Source organism: Xiphophorus hellerii, chromosome 1 (assembly GCF_003331165.1).
Source record: "Xiphophorus hellerii strain 12219 chromosome 1, Xiphophorus_hellerii-4.1, whole genome shotgun sequence".
In the NCBI taxonomy this organism is placed as follows: Eukaryota; Metazoa; Chordata; class Actinopteri; order Cyprinodontiformes; family Poeciliidae; genus Xiphophorus; species Xiphophorus hellerii.
This window is the reverse complement of record NC_045672.1, coordinates 3,629,351-3,647,450: the sequence shown is the minus strand read 5'-3', so window position 1 is coordinate 3,647,450 and position 18,100 is coordinate 3,629,351. Positions and strand designations below refer to the sequence as shown.

At 38.8% G+C, this 18,100-nt stretch overlaps 2 protein-coding genes and 1 long non-coding RNA gene across 10 annotated transcripts in view; 1 reads left to right on the top strand and 2 right to left on the bottom strand.

Moving 5' to 3' along the window:
* LOC116720590 (uncharacterized) overlaps window positions 1-18,100 on the bottom strand; it is a 957,300-nt gene that overhangs the window by 231,427 nt on the left and 707,773 nt on the right. The gene's annotated exons all lie outside the window — the stretch shown is intronic.
* LOC116720515 (transmembrane protein 106C) lies at window positions 1,437-9,036 on the top strand. Of its 3 annotated transcripts, XM_032563832.1 has the most exons (8): window positions 1,443-1,572; window positions 1,644-2,077; window positions 2,238-2,301; window positions 2,821-2,980; window positions 4,638-4,778; window positions 6,448-6,497; window positions 6,583-6,636; window positions 8,086-9,036. In XM_032563832.1, exons 2-8 carry the CDS (start codon window positions 1,864-1,866, stop codon window positions 8,192-8,194), a joined length of 792 nt encoding a protein of 263 aa, XP_032419723.1. In that variant the 5' UTR covers window positions 1,443-1,572; window positions 1,644-1,863; the 3' UTR covers window positions 8,195-9,036. The 3 variants fall into 3 exon arrangements, with proteins under 3 accessions (XP_032419729.1, XP_032419723.1, XP_032419714.1); XM_032563823.1 differs by having other exon boundaries at window positions 1,451-2,077; XM_032563838.1 differs by lacking the exon at window positions 8,086-9,036 and having other exon boundaries at window positions 1,437-2,077; window positions 6,583-6,640.
* tns2a (tensin 2a) overlaps window positions 10,374-18,100 on the bottom strand; it is a 72,674-nt gene continuing 64,947 nt past the window's right edge. For 5 of the 6 annotated variants that reach the window (XM_032563477.1, XM_032563485.1, XM_032563509.1 and 2 more), the window contains 9 exons: window positions 16,725-17,794; window positions 16,502-16,630; window positions 16,280-16,375; window positions 15,955-16,032; window positions 15,738-15,815; window positions 13,861-14,029; window positions 13,704-13,772; window positions 13,394-13,423; window positions 10,374-12,688 (listed from right to left, as the gene is read on the bottom strand). In XM_032563477.1, the coding sequence (XP_032419368.1) occupies window positions 12,550-12,688; window positions 13,394-13,423; window positions 13,704-13,772; window positions 13,861-14,029; window positions 15,738-15,815; window positions 15,955-16,032; window positions 16,280-16,375; window positions 16,502-16,630; window positions 16,725-17,794 (1,858 nt within the window). In that variant the 3' untranslated portion in view covers window positions 10,374-12,549. The remainder of the gene's footprint in view (window positions 12,689-13,393; window positions 13,424-13,703; window positions 13,773-13,860; window positions 14,030-15,737; window positions 15,816-15,954; window positions 16,033-16,279; window positions 16,376-16,501; window positions 16,631-16,724; window positions 17,795-18,100) is intronic. The other variant, XM_032563494.1, reaches the window with a different exon arrangement.

Here is an 18,100-nt window from a genome sequence, read left to right as displayed (position 1 = left end):
GAGTTAAAGTAGACAATGTATTTGGCAGGGTCCGTGTATGTTCCGGCAGTTCGTTTGAAACAAAAAATGAAAAAACAAGAGCAGACCCGTCTTTTTGTTTATTAAACCAAAACAAGAAATTGGATAACGAACTGGTCCGTGTATTTTTAGGCAGTTCGTTTTTTTTGTTTGAAATGAAAAAAGAAAAAAGTGCACAAAACAAAAATGGAAAAAACGGATAACGAGCGCTCAATTTCAATTCAATAAGTCAATTACGGGCCACTCTTCCTGGTAAGAACATCAGCACCACTAACAGCATTTCATGTTTAACTGGCCAACCTAAAACGCAATCAGTGATAATTGTATTTTACTGAGATAAATTTGTGAACAAACAGAGCTCAAACTCTCTTTAATCTGTGAGTTTAATCTAGATTTAATCTAGATTAAACTCACAGCAACAGATTGTTGCTGTGGTAACAAAACAATCTGACTATGATGATTGTTCTTTAAACTGGCCAGTTCCTTAAAATCTTGCATTTAAATGTTGAACAATAATAATAAAAAAAAAATTATGTATGCCAAAACCATTAAATCAGATTCACAATAAATAAATGTTACATTTATATGTCTGTGTTAAAATGTTAGCATTTATGGGGCCCTTCTAGAGCTGCTGACATAATTTGGATTAAACAGAAGTGCAAATAATTTATATTCATTTTAATTGTATTTTTTGTATTTGTTGTTTTAAGACTGGATAGTTGTGGATTTAAATAGTGTTTCACTGGCGATGTTTTCCCATAACATACAACTACCCAGTAATATTTTACAGTTCCTGTCAACTTAGCATCTTTTAATACATAAACACAGCTGACCGCAGGTGGACCGCCTCGGCGCCCCGACCACCGGGCTCGGCAAGCTTTCTGGGGGAAACCCTGTTATCAGAATCAACATTCTTGGCCTGCCAGGGGCATGAATAATTTTGGACGTAGCTGTGTTTTCCTGATCCATGTTGACAGATCAGTAAAATACAACTAGCATCCTAACTGAAGTAAAAACAACCTCATTCAATTACTAGAGCAAAATATTTTGGAAACTACAAATAATGTATTTCACAGGACAATATGTTTTTTCTTTTTCATTTTCTGTTTCAAATTTGACATATTCACCGTGAATGGCAAAACTAAACACTAGAAGGACGTAGTGAGCAGACCAATTATCAATAAAATGTTGCCTTAAAGTGCTGAATACTATTGTTGCGTAGTCTACATATATATCAGCAATAAAGGATATCTCAGAATAATATATATATATATATATATATATATATATATATATATATATAAACTTAATAATTCAATAGCTTTTTACTGTAAAAAATAAAAGGTGATTCTTAAGAACTGGACATTTTGAATGTCGATCAGTTGACACTGTACTAGTTATAACTTTTGTATGGTGAATAAAACATGCAACTCGTTGTTAATAGAAAATCCCACAGTACGGCAGGAACCTGAACGCAACAAGACAGTATCTCGCACAGAAGTTTCAAATGACACACGATGAGGAGCGGCGCATAGGAAACATGGCTGTGTGAAGGTAGCTTTCAACTGAAATGTTATCGTTAATTGTTAAACAAAGTTAACTAAACTTGTTTTACTAACTTACAGACATTTAAAATCGAAGTTTGAAAATTAGCTGAAGCACGCCACACTAGAACATACTGACTGACGCTCTGGATAAACGAGCTCCCTCTCTGAACACCAACTGCTCTGCTTCCCCCGGTACTCGGCGCTAACTTTCGGGGACAGAATGGCTCCCCTTCATCTGCCTGGAAGCGGTCTGTAGTGTGGAAAGACAACTCCTCTCTGCTCCACTCCCACCTCAGTCATGGGGACGCGCTGGTCTCGGAGCGGCAGCAGCCTGCCGCTTCTCCCGGAGACAAAGCCAGAGGGCCGGCTAGAAGGACACAGAGAGCCCGATAACGACTCTCTGGACGGGCTGGACAGACGAGAGGATATCGCTAAGTTTCCGTACGTGGAGTTCACCGGCAGGGACAGCATAACCTGCCCGACATGTCAGGGCACCGGGAGAATCCCTTCAGGCGAGTAGGAACCGTGATATTACATTTTACACGGGGTTGTTTTTTTTTCATACACGGTGACTTTATTTTATTTTATTTGACGTGCTTAGCTTTTTCCCCCCTCCAGAATTGTCTCGCTATGTAGTTTAACTTCTTTCTTTCTTTTTAAAAATCTTAATAGAACAAGTGAACGAGCTGGTAGCGCTGATCCCCTACAGCGACCAAAGGCTGCAGCCACAAAGGACGTGAGTAACCACGACTTTAACTCTCTATTTACTGTATTTCATTTTCATTTAATTCCTTCAACATTATTTACACTGAAGAGAGATGCATTAACAAGAAAACACTCTGATTACTGACTAGTATCCAGTATTTCTCCTCGCTATAATTGAAAAGGTTTTACTCAATGTTGTTTTTTCTTTTTAAGAGTAAGACAAAAAATAGCCTACTTCCGCAAAATTAGATAAAAAACCCCCCAACAAAAACAAAGAAAAGCATAATTCAGTGGATTATGACTTAAAAAGACAATATATATTATGCAATTACATTTGTTTACCTTGTTTAAATAATTTTGAAGAATTTTTTGTAATGAAAGATTAAAAAAAACAACATATTTTTTAAAATAATAATTGTATCTGCAACACATGTAATGTTGATTAAGAACAATGCAAATCCAGTTTATTGTCAGAGACATTTATATTTGTGGGATTTGAAAGCAGGTTGTGTGTGCGTGTGTGTGTGTGTGTGTGTGTGTGTGTGTGTAGGAAGCTGTACGTTGTCCTGTCGGTGGTGGTCTGCCTCCTGGCCTCCATGCTGGTCGCCTTCTTCCTCTTCCCTCGTTCGGTGGTGGTGGTGGATGCCGGGATCCGCTCAGTGACCGTACACTTCGATCACACCGACAAGAAAGTCCTGATGAACATGACGGTAGGTTTCTTCTCATTTCCACAATAATTTCACATATATATCCTGAAACATTACTGTCATTTAGGCTTCTCAATCTCTAAATAGTCTAATTACCACATTTTGCAATAAGCAAAGGCAAAGTAGTTGACAGCTCTGACCAACAGGTGTTCTCCTTTGCCGTTATAGTTATGTTCCCCCATCTGTTCTACGTTGATAATGTGGTAAAAAAAAAAGTCTGTTGTCATTATGATTGCAACATGTTCTGATCTGAGAATGTATTTGCCACTTCTTGATTATCTAAAGAAAAAAACAAACAAACAAAAAGTTCCTGTCAAGAGTTGCAGCGATCCGAATTATGTGGCAGATGTTTTCATGAACTTTGACCTGCTGGTTCCGCCTTAGACACATTCAAATTTCTTTTAAAAAAGTTTAATATAGGAAGGGCATTCCTTCCTCTGCATGGTATAAAACATAGTTTTAATCAGTCAGTCTGTCTTTTTATGCTTTAGGCAGATTTCAGATATCCTGTAATTTGAAAAAAAAAAAAAAGATCACAACAAAAATACTAAAGCAAAATTATTACAAAGGAGTTTAGGAAATATACACAATGCTTTTCTATGATTACTAAGAAAAGAAGCCTTTCCTAGAGAGTGGTATGGTGCACTCTATTTGAAAGTTGGATTTGTCCAAATTCCCAACAAGAAAACCCGAAGCCACAGTTCAGACTTTAAGTCGGCCAAGTCAACATGGCTGCTGCTGGTCTAATTCACTAGTCAGTCCTTTTACAATTTGTATCTAAAAACCCCCAGCCACTTGAAGTTCTGTACAACCATCTCTGATCATAGTCTTTTGGTGTCTGAATGCTTAAAATGGAGAAAAATGTGTCATATTAACTTCAATTGGTTGTAGCAGCAAAAACCTCAACAGTTGCTAAAACAACCTAGATTTCTAATTGGACAAAGAAGCATATTTTCCAGATTTGCGCCAGGACATCTGCAAAAAAGTCAGAACATAAAATGGATCTGTCAAAATTCAGAAGCTGCATTCTTGAAAGAACTTGGCCGACCCAGTGGACTTGGGGTGGATTCACACCACTCGTGGTCTTTTACCAACAACAAATGAGAAATCCTACAACCGCTAAAATCTGACTCCATGTTTGTTTGCATTTCATGAAGAAGGAAGTTGAGCTCATTGTCGTCTTCAGAGGTTTCTGTGGTCATTTCCTCCAGTTTACAAATTCCACTTAGTCTCTGTTCCATTTCATAAATTCCAACTTGCAAATTCTGATTTGAAAATTTCAATTTCTGAATTCCAATTTGTATATTCAAATAACTTATTATATTTTGTAAAATCAAAATGTCCAATTCCAATTAATAATGCAAATTTACTAATCCCAATATGTAAATTCAAATTCACAAATTCCAGTTTGTAAATTCAGATCTACAAGATTCCAATTGTTGCTTTCTATCAAGGGGAAACGTATCTATTGTTCCTGAATTTAGCTAACTATTTTCCTCTAGTAAGTCCTTCCTCACTTGACCTAATCGTGGTTTAATATGGTCCAATTACGGTTTCCATAAAAGTCTGTCTCTAATAATATTAGCTGCTGCTGATATTATTTTAGTTTATTTTTCCAGCCGGCCTTTCAAACCGTACGGATTGTTTTTTTCCTTTCCAGAGCACGCTGAACTTCAGCAACCCAAACTTCTTCACCGTGCTGGTGCAGAGCGTGAGCTGCCAGATCCTCTACATGAAGACGGTGGTGGGAACCCGGCAGCTGGACAACCCCACCACCATCCAGCCGCTCAGCCACAGCCAGGTGTGGAAAACAAGCGCCCTTCTCTCACACAAGCACATTCTAGGTTTGAAATGATCAAAAGCTTTGCTTAATTCAACTTAGCACTGATTCACAGAAAAAATGGCCTAAATAAAGCATGGATTTATATACAGAAATGTGCGTTCAGTTGAGTCCAGTCGTAACAGAAGTCAGTACCCACCACACCCACGGCGTGTTGGATGAAAACAAAAAGCTTTATCAGAATACGCTGCAGGTCTGGCTGCCAAATGATCCGACTGGTCAGGATTTATGGAACTCAACAAAGATCACAAACTCCTTACATCAGCAGTGAGTCACACTGTTCGCATATCTATCCCTTCATGTTCCCATATCAGCATAAACACATACACACACCGTCCCTCTGTATTAAGCACTAAAACCATCAGCTGAAAACAAAATATTCAGCATTTGCTATTTTCTTCTTGAGTCTCATTTGTCACTTGCTCTGTTGTTAAAACAGGAAGCTGGTTTGTCTTTCTTGATTTTTATCAGTTGACGTTTCTGCACAATTAATAGAAACCGTATTGCGACATGTGCGCAAGAGAAAAAGGTCTACACTTCAAAGTTCTTGCTTTAGAGGTTAAAAATCAGTTGCATCTTTTGGTAACTATATTTAAACAAAAGTAAAATAAAGCTGGATGTCAGCCCCTTCCTGCAGCCCTGGAAGAAATGTCCTTATGTCCGTTTCAAACATCGTCTCGCTGTTTTCCTTTTCAGGGTTTTTTGGAAAGCAATAAGGATAAAGCTTGAAAACTGATCATGTACAGATGTAGCTAAAAGATTTGACACAAACCTCATGTTTCCTGGTTTGGGGATTTTTTTTGTGTGTGTGTTTTTTTTTCTACTTGATGTTAATCAAAGTTTTGAAAACGAGACAAACATAAAACACATCTCAAAACGGAATCTCAAACAGTCCTGAATTTGTACTTAATAAGCTGAATTTGAACAGCTTATTAAATGGAATGACTGTCTATGGTTTGACATGAGTGGAGAGAAACAAACTTTAAGCTTCAAATTGGTGTCAAAATGTGCAGATATGGGTCATTTAAAACGTTCATAAAAATTCTAAAACGGTCTAAAAAATCATTTGCTTCTGGGTTGTTGTTTTTTTGCATGGATTTTGGCACAAGTACTTCACAGTAGTTTTCTTAAGAACATTTAACATTTTAAATATCCAAAATAAAATAACAACATAACCAAAACTACAATTAATTCAGCTTTGACAGCGAAAAGAGGCAAAAGTGTCCAGTAGTGCAAACTAACCACTTCAGTCTTCAGTGATCATTTTTGTCCACATGGAAATGACCAATCTCATTTGAACTCATCATGCGATTAATTGATTTAGTTTCTTACTATTTCAGGCTTCAGATCATAAAATGCACTTTTTATGCAGAAATGATTGTTGTTTTTTTTTTTACAGTTATGTAAATACTGTAAGTCTTATTTTATTTTTTAGACCTATGACATTTCTACTAGAGTCATACATTTACTTTGATACCAGAGCAATTCAAGTAAACATAGTTGTTCCTGAGTTATATAAAGTTAATTTGGGGCTTGTCATTTTTGAGCAAAACCCTCAAAAGAGGTCAAAGGTCTAAGAGGCTGGAAACAGATTATGTTTTTTGTTTTTGATGCCTCAACTTTTTCACAGGTGAACTACACGGTCAGTGTGGAGATCGGCAGCAATGCACCTTATGTCTAGTAAGTGGCGCCCAAACTGTGTTTATACAACTTGGACTGAAAAATGACTCAAATGTGACATTTTTCTCTCCTCTGTGTCTTGCAGTGCCTTCTGCACAATACCCAGAATCAAGGTCCACAACATTGTCATATTTATGCAGTAAGTTGTAGTTGGTGTGGTAAGAGCACTAGAAATGCATTGATTTGTATTTATTAATTCATTTTATTATTTTTTTTTTTTAGTAAAATCAGCTTTAAAATATGACACTAGACACTGGGTTGGTGTTTTATAAATGTTAATCTCTTTTGGATGTTAAAGTGAAGTCTGTCTTAGGATTTCATCTGGCATGGTGCGTTACTTTTCTTCTGCTGTAACATTATTAATAATAATAATAATGATATCAGAGTAAACTATCAGCATTAACTGTTGTGTCACTCAGTCTTATCTTTCTACTCATCCTGATGCTTCATGGCTGTTTGTCAGTAAGATTTACACACAAATACTGAGTAGAACCAGGCCAGCTGATAAATGTTACTTAGGATACATTAGGATATTTCAGAGATCTCAATGAAGTACTTAAATTTGTAATTTAAATAAAACGCATGGTAAAATCATTCAAACCCTTCACAAGACCAGCCACTGTTTCTACGGAGCATTAGCTTCACCCTGTGGCTCAACGTGGGTCCTGGAGGGCCGACGTTCTGCATGTTCTAGTTTTCTTGACGCCTCGTTAGGAGGCCTAAGAAGAACATTGACATGCTGAGAAGGTCGTTACTGCCAGAACTGGGACAGAACTAGAACATGCAGGATGCCGGCCCTCCAGGACCCTCCTTGGGCCCCACTGAGCTACATCACCATCACAGTGATTACTTTACTTGCGCCCCCACCAGGTTAAGCATCGTTTATGTATTTATTTTAGGTCTTTTTAATGTTTGCCTTTTTTTAAGACATTGCAGTTGGTGCTTAGGTGTTGCTAAAAATGTACATAAATTAGCTAATAATATTTTCAAATTTCCTTTCAACTTCAGACGTTTCTTTAACTCCAAAACACGGTGGACTGCTGGATGACCGCCCCGGCATCCCAAACTCCACACTTAACAAGTTTTCTGGGGGAAATTCTGAAGTAAAATATGTGTGAAATAATTTAAATATAGTAAATATATATATATTTTTATTCATTTATTTGTGATAAAAACACATTTATTTGATGGCCACTTCTCCAGTTTTATAAAAGAAATTCTTCTGTATAAGTTTAGGGCATTTTAAAATGGATTGAGTTATGGCACGTTTGGCTTTGCAGGCCAAACCTTTACTTCTACACTCTGCTGTAGCAGATTAAGTGAACTCAGTCAGAAGTTGTCAATGGCCAATACAAAAATATTGCAAGGAAAATAAGATAAAGTCATGTAAGTAAAGTTTTAGAAATGCATTTTTAGTCAGCAGCGGGTGTCATATAATTTTTTTTTTCTGTTGTTTTTAAACCTCTATGATGATTCTGCAGCTGCATCATGTTACATGTTACAGTTACCATGGAGACCTGTGTTGAAATATCTTGTGGCCACTTCCTGCTCTTGAAGGCGTTATTGAAAAGCTTGCCTCTGTTTTCAGGACCTCGGTGAAAACGTCGTACATGGTGCGAACGTCCCAGAACAGCCTGGAGGATTACCACTACATAGACTGTGGCTCCAACACCACCCACCCCCGGACTCACCAGTAGCACAACCACGCCCCCTTCAGGAAGGAAGCAACAAAATGGATTTTTTGGATTAGAAATCCGCTACACACACAAAATAAAAAAAAAACAAAAAAAAAACAACAACCTTCAAACGAAGTGTTTTGGTTGCTGAGCGTTGCCAAGTTGAACATTAATTTTTGATAAAGTGAGTTTGATTTTTTGGCCTTTTTCAGGAATATTTATTTTTCTCTTTCTCCATTTTCACATAAATATCTATAAGTGCAGGAAGGGGATTTGTTTGTCCACAGACACGGTGGTTCACATGTTGCTGACAACGGAGTGAATAACTCGCTGATTCACTACCAGACAGCGTTCTCTATTAAAAGTCACACAAAGCTCTTTATCTTGTGGGGAAAATGGCCGACGTTCTCAGACAAAAACTTGAACTGTTTCTGCTGATATGAACTTCTGCCACTTCACATCGTTCTAACTGAATCCTGCCGACTTCTCTTTTCAGGAAGGAAATACAAAAAAAAGAAAAAAGGGTAATTGTTGTTTCTGCTTTCGGTACCAGGCAGTAATGCTGTTTTTGCTAATTTTGTTCCTGCTTACATTTAAATGTGTTTAAAAGGCATTGAAATGCTTACTGGATTTTTTTTGTTTTTTAATTATTACTTTGATCTCAGTAAGTCTTTGCACACCAATTTTAGTGACTCAAAGATGATTTTCACATCAAATGTAAAAGTATTAGACCTCTTTGTTTTTAAAGGGACATTTGTCTATTTCTAAATTCTGGGACATTTATTAAGGGACAAAATATCCACTTTGGGTTACAATGTAAAAAGATTGAAGGGGATTGTGAATAAATAAATAATTGTCTTTAATCTTTTTAGACATATTATTGTATTTTTTCTTGCATGCTGGAGCACCACTTAAGGTGGTAAAGTAAAAATATTGGAAATGTGGTCGGGATGCTCCGTAGACCTTAAGCCCTCGTTAGAATCTGTTAGTTTTCCAAACCAGTGACACGTCATGAATCATCAGGCAGCATTTGGAAAGTTTTTTTCTCCGGTCTGAAGAAATTACAAAATTTAAGACGATAAAGATTAACATCGGAAACACAGACCACACAAATAAATGACTTACTGTATTTCTTAGTAGAAGTATTTAAAATGTTACTGTATTCATAACACCTGATGAACTTAACCCTCCTGTTATGTGGCAGGTCAAAGTGACCCGTTTTAAAGTTGAAATTTAAAAAAAAAAATAGTTCTAAGTGTTTTGTTTTTTTTAATTAAACTTTTTCTATTTGTCTTAATAGGTGCACTCTACATATAAATTAAAAATTTATTCATTTTACACATTTGTACCAACCCCTAGGTCAACTTTTTACATAGATACTGTTCTGGTCAATTTGACCCGGCAGTCAGGTTAAAGTGCAAAAAAAGATTAAAAAATGTCAATTTCTATATGTTTCCTTGCAGCTATGAACCATATTTCACCACACAAACACAAACACACATGCACACGCCGACACACACAAGCCCACTTTCTCACTACTCTCTTTACCTCACTAGGAAACTGTGAGAAAGCATGTTTGTATGAAACAAGTACATACTGCACAACTTCAGCATCTATTGTTCAGCAAAATGATTCCCACACCCCGACATGAAACGGCAAACAGGGAAGACTTGTCAAGATAGAATTCCCTTCAACCCGTTTCTCATTTCGTCAACATACATCTGCAAATTCCAAAGTGTATTATGTGACCGACCAACGTAAAATGCTTTTCAGGTACTTTTTGTTTCAAATGACTTTCTATCACTTCACAATGATGTGCTACTTTCTGTTGATCTATCACACAAATGCTAATAAAATCCTCTGAAGTTTGATAGAAGGTGAAAAAGTTGCTTATTTTGTTACAGAGGAAACAAAGTAATTTATTTAAAGTAATTCCTGAGACTAAATTGAATGTTTGTTATAACTAGAGAAATTGCTGTTCCCAGCGTAACAGCCTTGAGAATGTTTATCTGCAGAATGATTGCCGCAGAAAATGCAAGAAACGGCAGAACATAAGAACCTGAAATGTCTGAACAAGCTGAAAAGTAAAACATAACAAATAGTATAAATTGGCAGAAGCAGAAATTAGTACGAATGAGAATGGAGTAATGCATTCTCACTGATTATCCAACTAATAACTCACTTTCCAAGAAACACACAGTTTTCACTTTGATTCTTTATTGGCTTGCATACAAAATAGGCTCCCATCTTTCCAAATGAACAAACTGTTTCCTTTTTTCTTCTTCTTACCCCTGCCCCATAGCTGCATATGAAAATATATTACTACATGATAACATCATAACCACAATATATTATTGTTGTAATACAAGTAGTGTTTTTTTTTTCTACCAACTAAGACGACACTAAATGAATGCATAACAAAAAATACAAGAAGGAATAAGTACAAAAATATAGCTTGATAAAAAGCTTAATACAAGAGTGCTTCATCTTTTGGCCACTCGTGTGTGTGCGTGTGTGTGTTTTTAAAAACTCTTAACATTGGTGTCATTTATGTTTTCATTTTGTTCAAACAATAGCTGCAAACATTTTCCCACCACGCTGCCCTCTAGAAGAGCCCGTTTGACAGCTTAGCTTCGCCCCTGATTCACATGCACTCCTTTGGGAAAAACCAGACTTGACTAAACCTTTTATCGGACGAGTTTTCAGCACCTCAGCCCACGTTCACCTTCAGCGCGCGCACAACTCTCTCATCACAAGATTAAAAAAAAAAAAAAAACTCACATTCGGGTTTTCCTTCCGTGACTCCCTCTGAGTGATCGGACAAATCTGAGTTTAACCCAAACATGATTGTCGGCTCTGATTATAAATGTGGTAAATGCAGGTGAAAGGTGCCGATGTGGATGTGCTTTACGTACATTAGAATACTCAACGTCTCTACATACAGGAAGTTAATTACATCACTTTGGTTACTTTTAAACAGAAAAATAAGATTTTTTTTTTTAGACTGGTACAAAATATACAAATCTGCTGTCATTTAAGGCAGTTATGTTTCTAATGTTCAAACCTCACAAGAGCTGTTTGTTCATTTCTGTCTGTGTTGAAGGCGTCAGTATGGCACATCGCTTGTCATTTAATCAGGGCTGTTTATCAAAAGGCAAGATTGGTTAATCAGTCATACGAAATCTGAAAGTACTTCACTATTGATGAGTGAGCTTCATAAGTAATATGTTATCTCACAGTTTATGTTTTATTAGGACATATTGGTAATGTTAACACATTACACAGAAATGAGATTAAGATAAATAAAGGAATTGGGGCTGGTCATTCAGGCTGACCTGGAGAAGAATATCCATCCCTGTCCATTAAAACCGATTAGTCAGCAGAATTTGGAATGATAGTGAACACAATCACAACTTTGGCTGAAATGATTATTCAGATTAATCGTGATGAATCCTTCGTGAAGTAATCAACTAAGTCAGTAATTGATTGTTAATAGGACTTTACATTCAGAGCAGTGATTAAACCAAAACTGGACTAAAATGCAAAAAACAATTTTGTCTGTCAAATTCACAAAATGAATGCTATATTAAGCATTTTAGGCCATAAAGTGTTTTCTTTTTTTTAAAGAAATGAATTGCAATATTTATTTGCATCTTTTAATATATTTGTAACGCATAAAAAGGCTTAAATAGTTAAGAGAAAAATCTGTAGTCTTACAAATTTGCTGATGAATCGTTGGAGTAATTGATAAAATAATCACTTAATAAAATAATTGTTAGCTGCAGGCTTAATGATAGCACAAATATATGTAATATTATCTCACATCATATACATGACATTGATTTTTAATCACATATCGGGTAGGGACTTTTTATTGACATTCGCATTGGGGGACTGAAAAATCCTGATCAGGACAATCCCGTTACCATAGTTATATTTAAGAAATCATTTTTATTTGCTGACAATAAAAGGCAAAGGAGCTCAGTGGAGTTATTGAATGAAGGGGAAAGAACAGACATTAGGTAATAAAACTTTTACCTGAAAAATAGTTTCAGCTGATGCAATAGAAACATTTAAACAAAGAAAAATAGATGAGATATCTGATTTCTATTTAAAAAATTTTTTTTTTTCCCTCCAGCCAATAGTTGGCACATCACAGGTCATTCCATCTTCAGTAGATCCACACAGATGGAGATGATCAGATTTCGATATCTAAAGTAGGTCATCTAATCCTCCATCTTGCCTCTTGGTAACGGCCCCTGATGGACGCTTGCTCCGCCCTGTCGAGTAGCCTCCTCATTCAGGAGGAGTTGTGATCGGAAAAACAAACAAACACTGAACGGTCTGCTGGTCTGATCGACGGACTCCGGGTTTCTTCATCTGCGCTGCGCTAGCATGACCTTGTTGATGAAGTTGACGATGGCAGAAGCGGGCTGCTCGGGGTCCAGCTCCGCGAAAAGGTGGCACAGGTTCTCCGCTGTGCTGCCTGGTTTCCTGGCAACAAAACCAAACACCCTGCAGGGGAAACGAAACAGGAAGTGTGTGGGGGGGGGGAAGATTTAATTCTGAAGAGGCAAATATTTTGTCTAATGAGTAGGAGGAGCTTAAAGACCTGCTGTAATTAAAACAGAGTCAGCTCTATGTAAAACTAGCTACGTTTCCATTGACAATATAACTGCACAAATTGACATTTTTTAAACAAATTTGCTTAATGGACACTAATCTGAGCCCAATTTCGGAAAAATGTTTTGGCACTAGGATGAGGTGGTTTGTGTTATAAAGTTTGTTTTCTTTAGCAAAATTGCTTTGGCAACACTCTTCACATCACACAAGTCAGCGGATGTTCCCATTGGAGGAGCAGAAGACAGGAAGTGGTGGGAGGATGATGGTGCAGCTGGTTTTTTAATGACTTGTCGCATGAACAAACTTATTCACTTGTGATTTTTAATTTTGTTTCGTAGTTAATGTAAACGCTGTATTTGCTATTTTTGTCTTTCTTTTGATATTAGTGGAATTTTGACAACGTTTTGTGCATATTTGTAATGAAAATGCAGCTAATGGGTCACATTAGACTTGATTCCGTAATTAAATCTGGTCCACTGACAGATTTCTTCCCTCCCCCTTCCAAGGCTTCCATGCTGCCTGACGCCATGCAGAGGCTTTAAGAGCACTCGTTTCTACTTCCTCAGAGCTCCTACAGACTGACAGCAGAGCACTTACTGAACAGTTGTGTTGTCGGAGTTAGTCCACCTGGAGTCCAGAGAGAGACAGAGACAGAAAGTGGACTCAGACATGCACTGAAAAAGAGGCAGAGCTGCTCAACAAGCTGATGCAGTTGCTGCAGCCAGCATGCCTATTAAAAACAAATCAACCTGATGTTCATGCTAACTGGCGAAAGAGCCAAAAAAAAAAACGACCTCCATGCATTAAAACAACGCCACATGATGCAGGAAAGCTACAGATTTCCTCTTAGGTTAGAAATGTCAATCCCAGCCCTCACTCTAACTCTCTTTCTGTTTGAATTTCCCACCTCCTGTCCTTTGGGTCGACGCTGCTGAAGGTGACACTGTTAACAGGGTAATGTCTCCTGAAGAAAACTCTGGGGAAGGAAAAAAAAAAAAAAAGCACACGTTGAAAGCGGAAAATTTATTCAAGATTTTTTTTCAGCGGGAGTCGGCGGCCTTTACCTCCGCTGGCTGTCAGTCAGCGTGATGCCCTGCGATGTCACCTTGAACTGGACCACGGTGGCAGACGGTCGAGGGTTCCGGCCCAGTGTGGCGTCCGTTGCTTTGGCGATCGCTTGGGGGCCGGTCAGCGACTCGGTTTCCACGGAGTTCAGGTAGAGAACGTTGCAGGCTGTGGAAGACACAAAGAACTCATAAAACGTCTTTCCACTGCATCCGTCAAACCTGGGCTGGGATATGGTTGGTAAAAACAGACGCATTGTCATAGATCCATACAGTGACCTGAAAAAGTCACTGTATCGATACAAAAGTAGTTTTATAAATACAGTATTTTTTTTTTCATTTTTTCATTCGTGTTAGCAAGTAGGGGGAAGCTGGTAAGTTGGGCAAATGAGTGAATGTCAAAGACTTGAGACTCTTCTAGCAGGACAACGTCTCTAACCTTCCAACTAGAGCTACAGTTGTAGTGTAGACTGATTGATGTCTTAGATTAATCCAAGACATAACCTAAGACATAAATATGAACGCTTGTTCCGCTGTGGAAATATTTGAACATTTATCACGTTCACACAGCAGGCAAATGCGACTTGTATCAGAACGGCCCATTTCTGATCTTTTCACCCCTCCAGAAAGTCCAGTCTGTGGCATTTCCATATGTTGTGATATCTGATAGCTTTCAAAGTGTCTGCAGTTTGAACAGTCATATTGCATTTTATCTAATTTTTATCTGAGACAGGTAATTCTGTACCTGAAGAAGCCATAAACAATGGCTGAAATGTTTAATTATGAAAGGTGTCTGTCAGTGAAGAACACAACATTACAGTCCCATGACAACACATCCAAACAGACTTCTCTACAGAAGTTGCAGTCAATGTTCCACTAAAGGTCACTGCTTCCTTTCTATTGGCTTCCTTCGTCTTCTGATATTGTGACGATACTATCGGCTCCCATTATTGAATAAACTTTAAAATTGATCCATAAACGGCTCCGTCAATTATTACTTCTATAAACAATGACCTGCTTTGTGGAAATCTACATTCTTCTTCTGTGCATCCGGGGCCCTTTGGGTCATAAACCATTCACACAGGCATCTGATTGCAGTCGCATTTCATTAGTAGCATGAACGACCACGCAGGAAAAAAGTCTGAATTGAGCATCAAGACCTGTTGTGTGAACGAAACCACAGACTCTCCATCCAATGTCAGATTTTAGAATTATTTTTGAAAATATTTTTAGAACACTGATCTTTTTCCTTTCACTTTGCTCTTATGCACTACTTTGCATTGGTCTGTCTCATAAAAATCCTAATAAAACATTGAGGTTGATGGTTGCAAAATAATGTGAAAAACAGCCATTCATGTTCCTGGTTTATAAGATCCTTATAATGGTAAATTCAGTTTGAAACAACTGAAAAATAACATGTAGACCAGATTTAGATATTTCACTTGTCCAGAATGACATATCAAGGTTTTTTTTTTTTTTTTTTTACCTCATTAGAAACAAACAAATCCTCTTGATCTAATATTGACCTCTAAATAACACAATAATATTTTAACTGGATTTGATCTGTCATTTATTCTCTGAGCTTCTGAAAAGGTCCTCAAACTTTTAAGGCCTCAGATTTATAGCAGGAAGATTAATATGGTGAAACTGTGAATTACTGCAGCAATACTACCATCTTCTGATTTGGTAATGTCATTTCTAGTAAGCAAACTACATGCACAATGAATACCTAGTTACTTTCATGAGGAATTTCACTGGCTGTAGCACACAGATTCTGCACAGATACAGCCAGTTTTTCACTGACGCTATGATAATAATACACTGCCCCGGGTTTCTTTCTCTCAAAAGCCATGCTGAAGGCAGGATGAAGAACTCGCCTGCTCCTTGTTTCAGCAGGTCTGCTGCTGTGCTGATGCTGGTGACTGGCTGAACCTCCTGCACTTCTCCTACAAGATCTGAGAGCATGGAAGGAAACATCATGTACACTAAGAGAAAATACTACAGGAAGTGAGCAAACATGTTCAACATGAAGAATCTGACGAAAAATACTGTCCTCTGCACAGTGTAAAGATTGAAGCACAGGGTTGGACCAACCTTTCTCTGGGATTTTAAGAGCGCAGGGCAGAGAATTGGGTGTGATAGAGTGCTGATAGACTAGTGCAGAGAGGCTCCCTGTTGATAAAATAATGACAAAAAAAAAAGTTTTCTAGAAAGACAACATGAAGAAACAGTGTTCATCCATAACACAATCACATGTTTAATTTAAAGCACAGAGCGACAGAAAACATTCATTCCAGCCTCCTCAGCTAGCGTCAGTTTAATGTCAGGTGTAGTAAAACTAATGAGGCCCCATGCACCAAACATGTTCTCCTTGAATCATTAACATGAATGTTGTCTGAAAGTGGAGGGGAAAACATACCAAAGTGTGGCTCATTCTGACACCCTTTGATCTTCACTCCCCGAGGGCCTGTTTCTATCAGGAAGTGTCTCACCAGCTGTTCCAGGGGGTCGCTTGCTGTGAAAAACAGGTTATTACTGTCAAAAATGTCATGGTCTCCTCATTTTAGAAATCTCAGCAAGGCAAGGTGGACTTATGAGGATAGATTATGGAAAATGGAGAGATAAAGAGAATCCTTTGTACCTTTGCTGTTGAGGCTTGCGTTGGGCGGAGGCGTGGCCACCTTCAGAGCCAATCCGTAGGCTCCCTGGAAGGAGTTGCTGTCCCTGATCAGGAAAGTTCCTGGCTCTCTCTCCTTCAGAGCAGCGATGGCTACAGCCAAATAACCAAATGTTTCAAACTGATCCTTTGTTTCAAAAGCTTTGATTCTTTCAAACAACAATGGTGGTTTAGTTGGTGACCTTACCTTGCTCTCTAGAGATGCCTGGTTTGTACCAGAACCTTGAACTGTCTTGGACGAACTTCACACTGACTCGGTTTGCGGTCTCACCCTCCACTTCTTCGTTGTGTCCTGCAGGTGGTGCAATTTCCCCCACTGTGGGAGAAAATGTGACGTGGTGCTGATGCTGGGCAGAGGTAGGCGCCTGGCCCACATTTGGCCTCACCCCCTCAATGGGGGAGCCCGGCTGGGCAGGGTGATGTCGCTTCTCTGGCAGAGGTGGTTGTGGGTGGGGGAGAGGGATGGAGATGGTGGAGTAGTTGGAGTAGGAGGCCGGGTGGAGGTGCGGGGCAGGACCAAAATAGCCATTTCTCTTGCTAGCGTCTAGAGGAGCACTGTGGTCCAGGATGGCGTAGTGGTGGTGTGGGGGTCCGTGGTGCTGCAGGTAGTTAGGGTGGTGGGGTTCTGACCCACTCAACATTAACCTCCTACCCAGGGTGGCAAAACCAGGAACCGGGACTTCTGAGACCGGAGAGCCGTCCATGCTGCTGGACCCAGGCTGTGAGGACGGGGATGATGCAGGGGCCAATGCGGGGTTGGAAGTGGGGGATTTGGGGCCCTCTGGGTGAGATTTTGTTGGTGACGATCCATTCACATGTGCTGAACTCAGTCCATTGGCTTGGGTTTGGGTCTGAGATGGGGTTACTGTCTGGACCACGGTGGAAGGGACAGCAGCAGCTTCTGAAGGATTGAGAGGGAGAGTGTGGGGATGTGTGTTTGGTGCTGATGAGGAGGGAACCTGGCAGTTCTCCTGGTTTGTTGTGGTCGGTGTCACAGAGTCAAAAGGAGAAGCAGAGGCTGCATCTATGGTGCAGTTTTGGTGCGGCGCTGTGGCTTTGGGGGGATCTATCCATGGGGAATCTGGTTTGGTGGGTGATAAAGGTTCCTCCTGTTTGGTGCTTGTTTTTGGGTGTGCTGATGATTCCTGAATGACGTTAGCGTTACTAAAGTGTCTGTCTTGTGATGGGGAACCCTCGTTGTCACTGCTGATGATATCTGTGGTCCGGATCTCATAATCTCTGCCTCCGGGACTGGGACTTTAAAAGACAGACATAATGAGAAACACAAAAAAGCTGACTGTGTGCACAGTTATTAAAAATATCGACGTAAGGGGGTGTGATCCAACAAAACTTTGGTTAATTTAATAGGATTAATTAGGACCAGTTTGCAGTGGAACAAAAGCAACAAACACCTGAAATAAGAAACATGCCTACAGTGTTGAGCAAAAGTTTTATTTCTGAAACATTTTAATATTTTTTCATGTACAATCATAAACTTCAATGTATTTTATTGGATTCTTCAGTAAAAAACAAGTGTATCTTTTTGAAGTGGAAGGAAAATCA

What these genes read in the sequence shown, in the direction of transcription:
- LOC116720515 (XM_032563832.1), top strand. Translation starts at nt 1,864, where the DNA reads ATGGGGACGCGCTGGTCTCGGAGCGGCAGCAGCCTGCCGCTTCTCCCG. An exon ending in AGCAATGCACCTTATGTCTA is followed by an intron (nt 6,498 to 6,582) that starts GTAAGTGGCGCC and finishes TGTGTCTTGCAG; the next exon opens with TGCCTTCTGCACAATACCCA. An exon ending in AACATTGTCATATTTATGCA is followed by an intron (nt 6,637 to 8,085) that starts GTAAGTTGTAGT and finishes CTCTGTTTTCAG; the next exon opens with GACCTCGGTGAAAACGTCGT.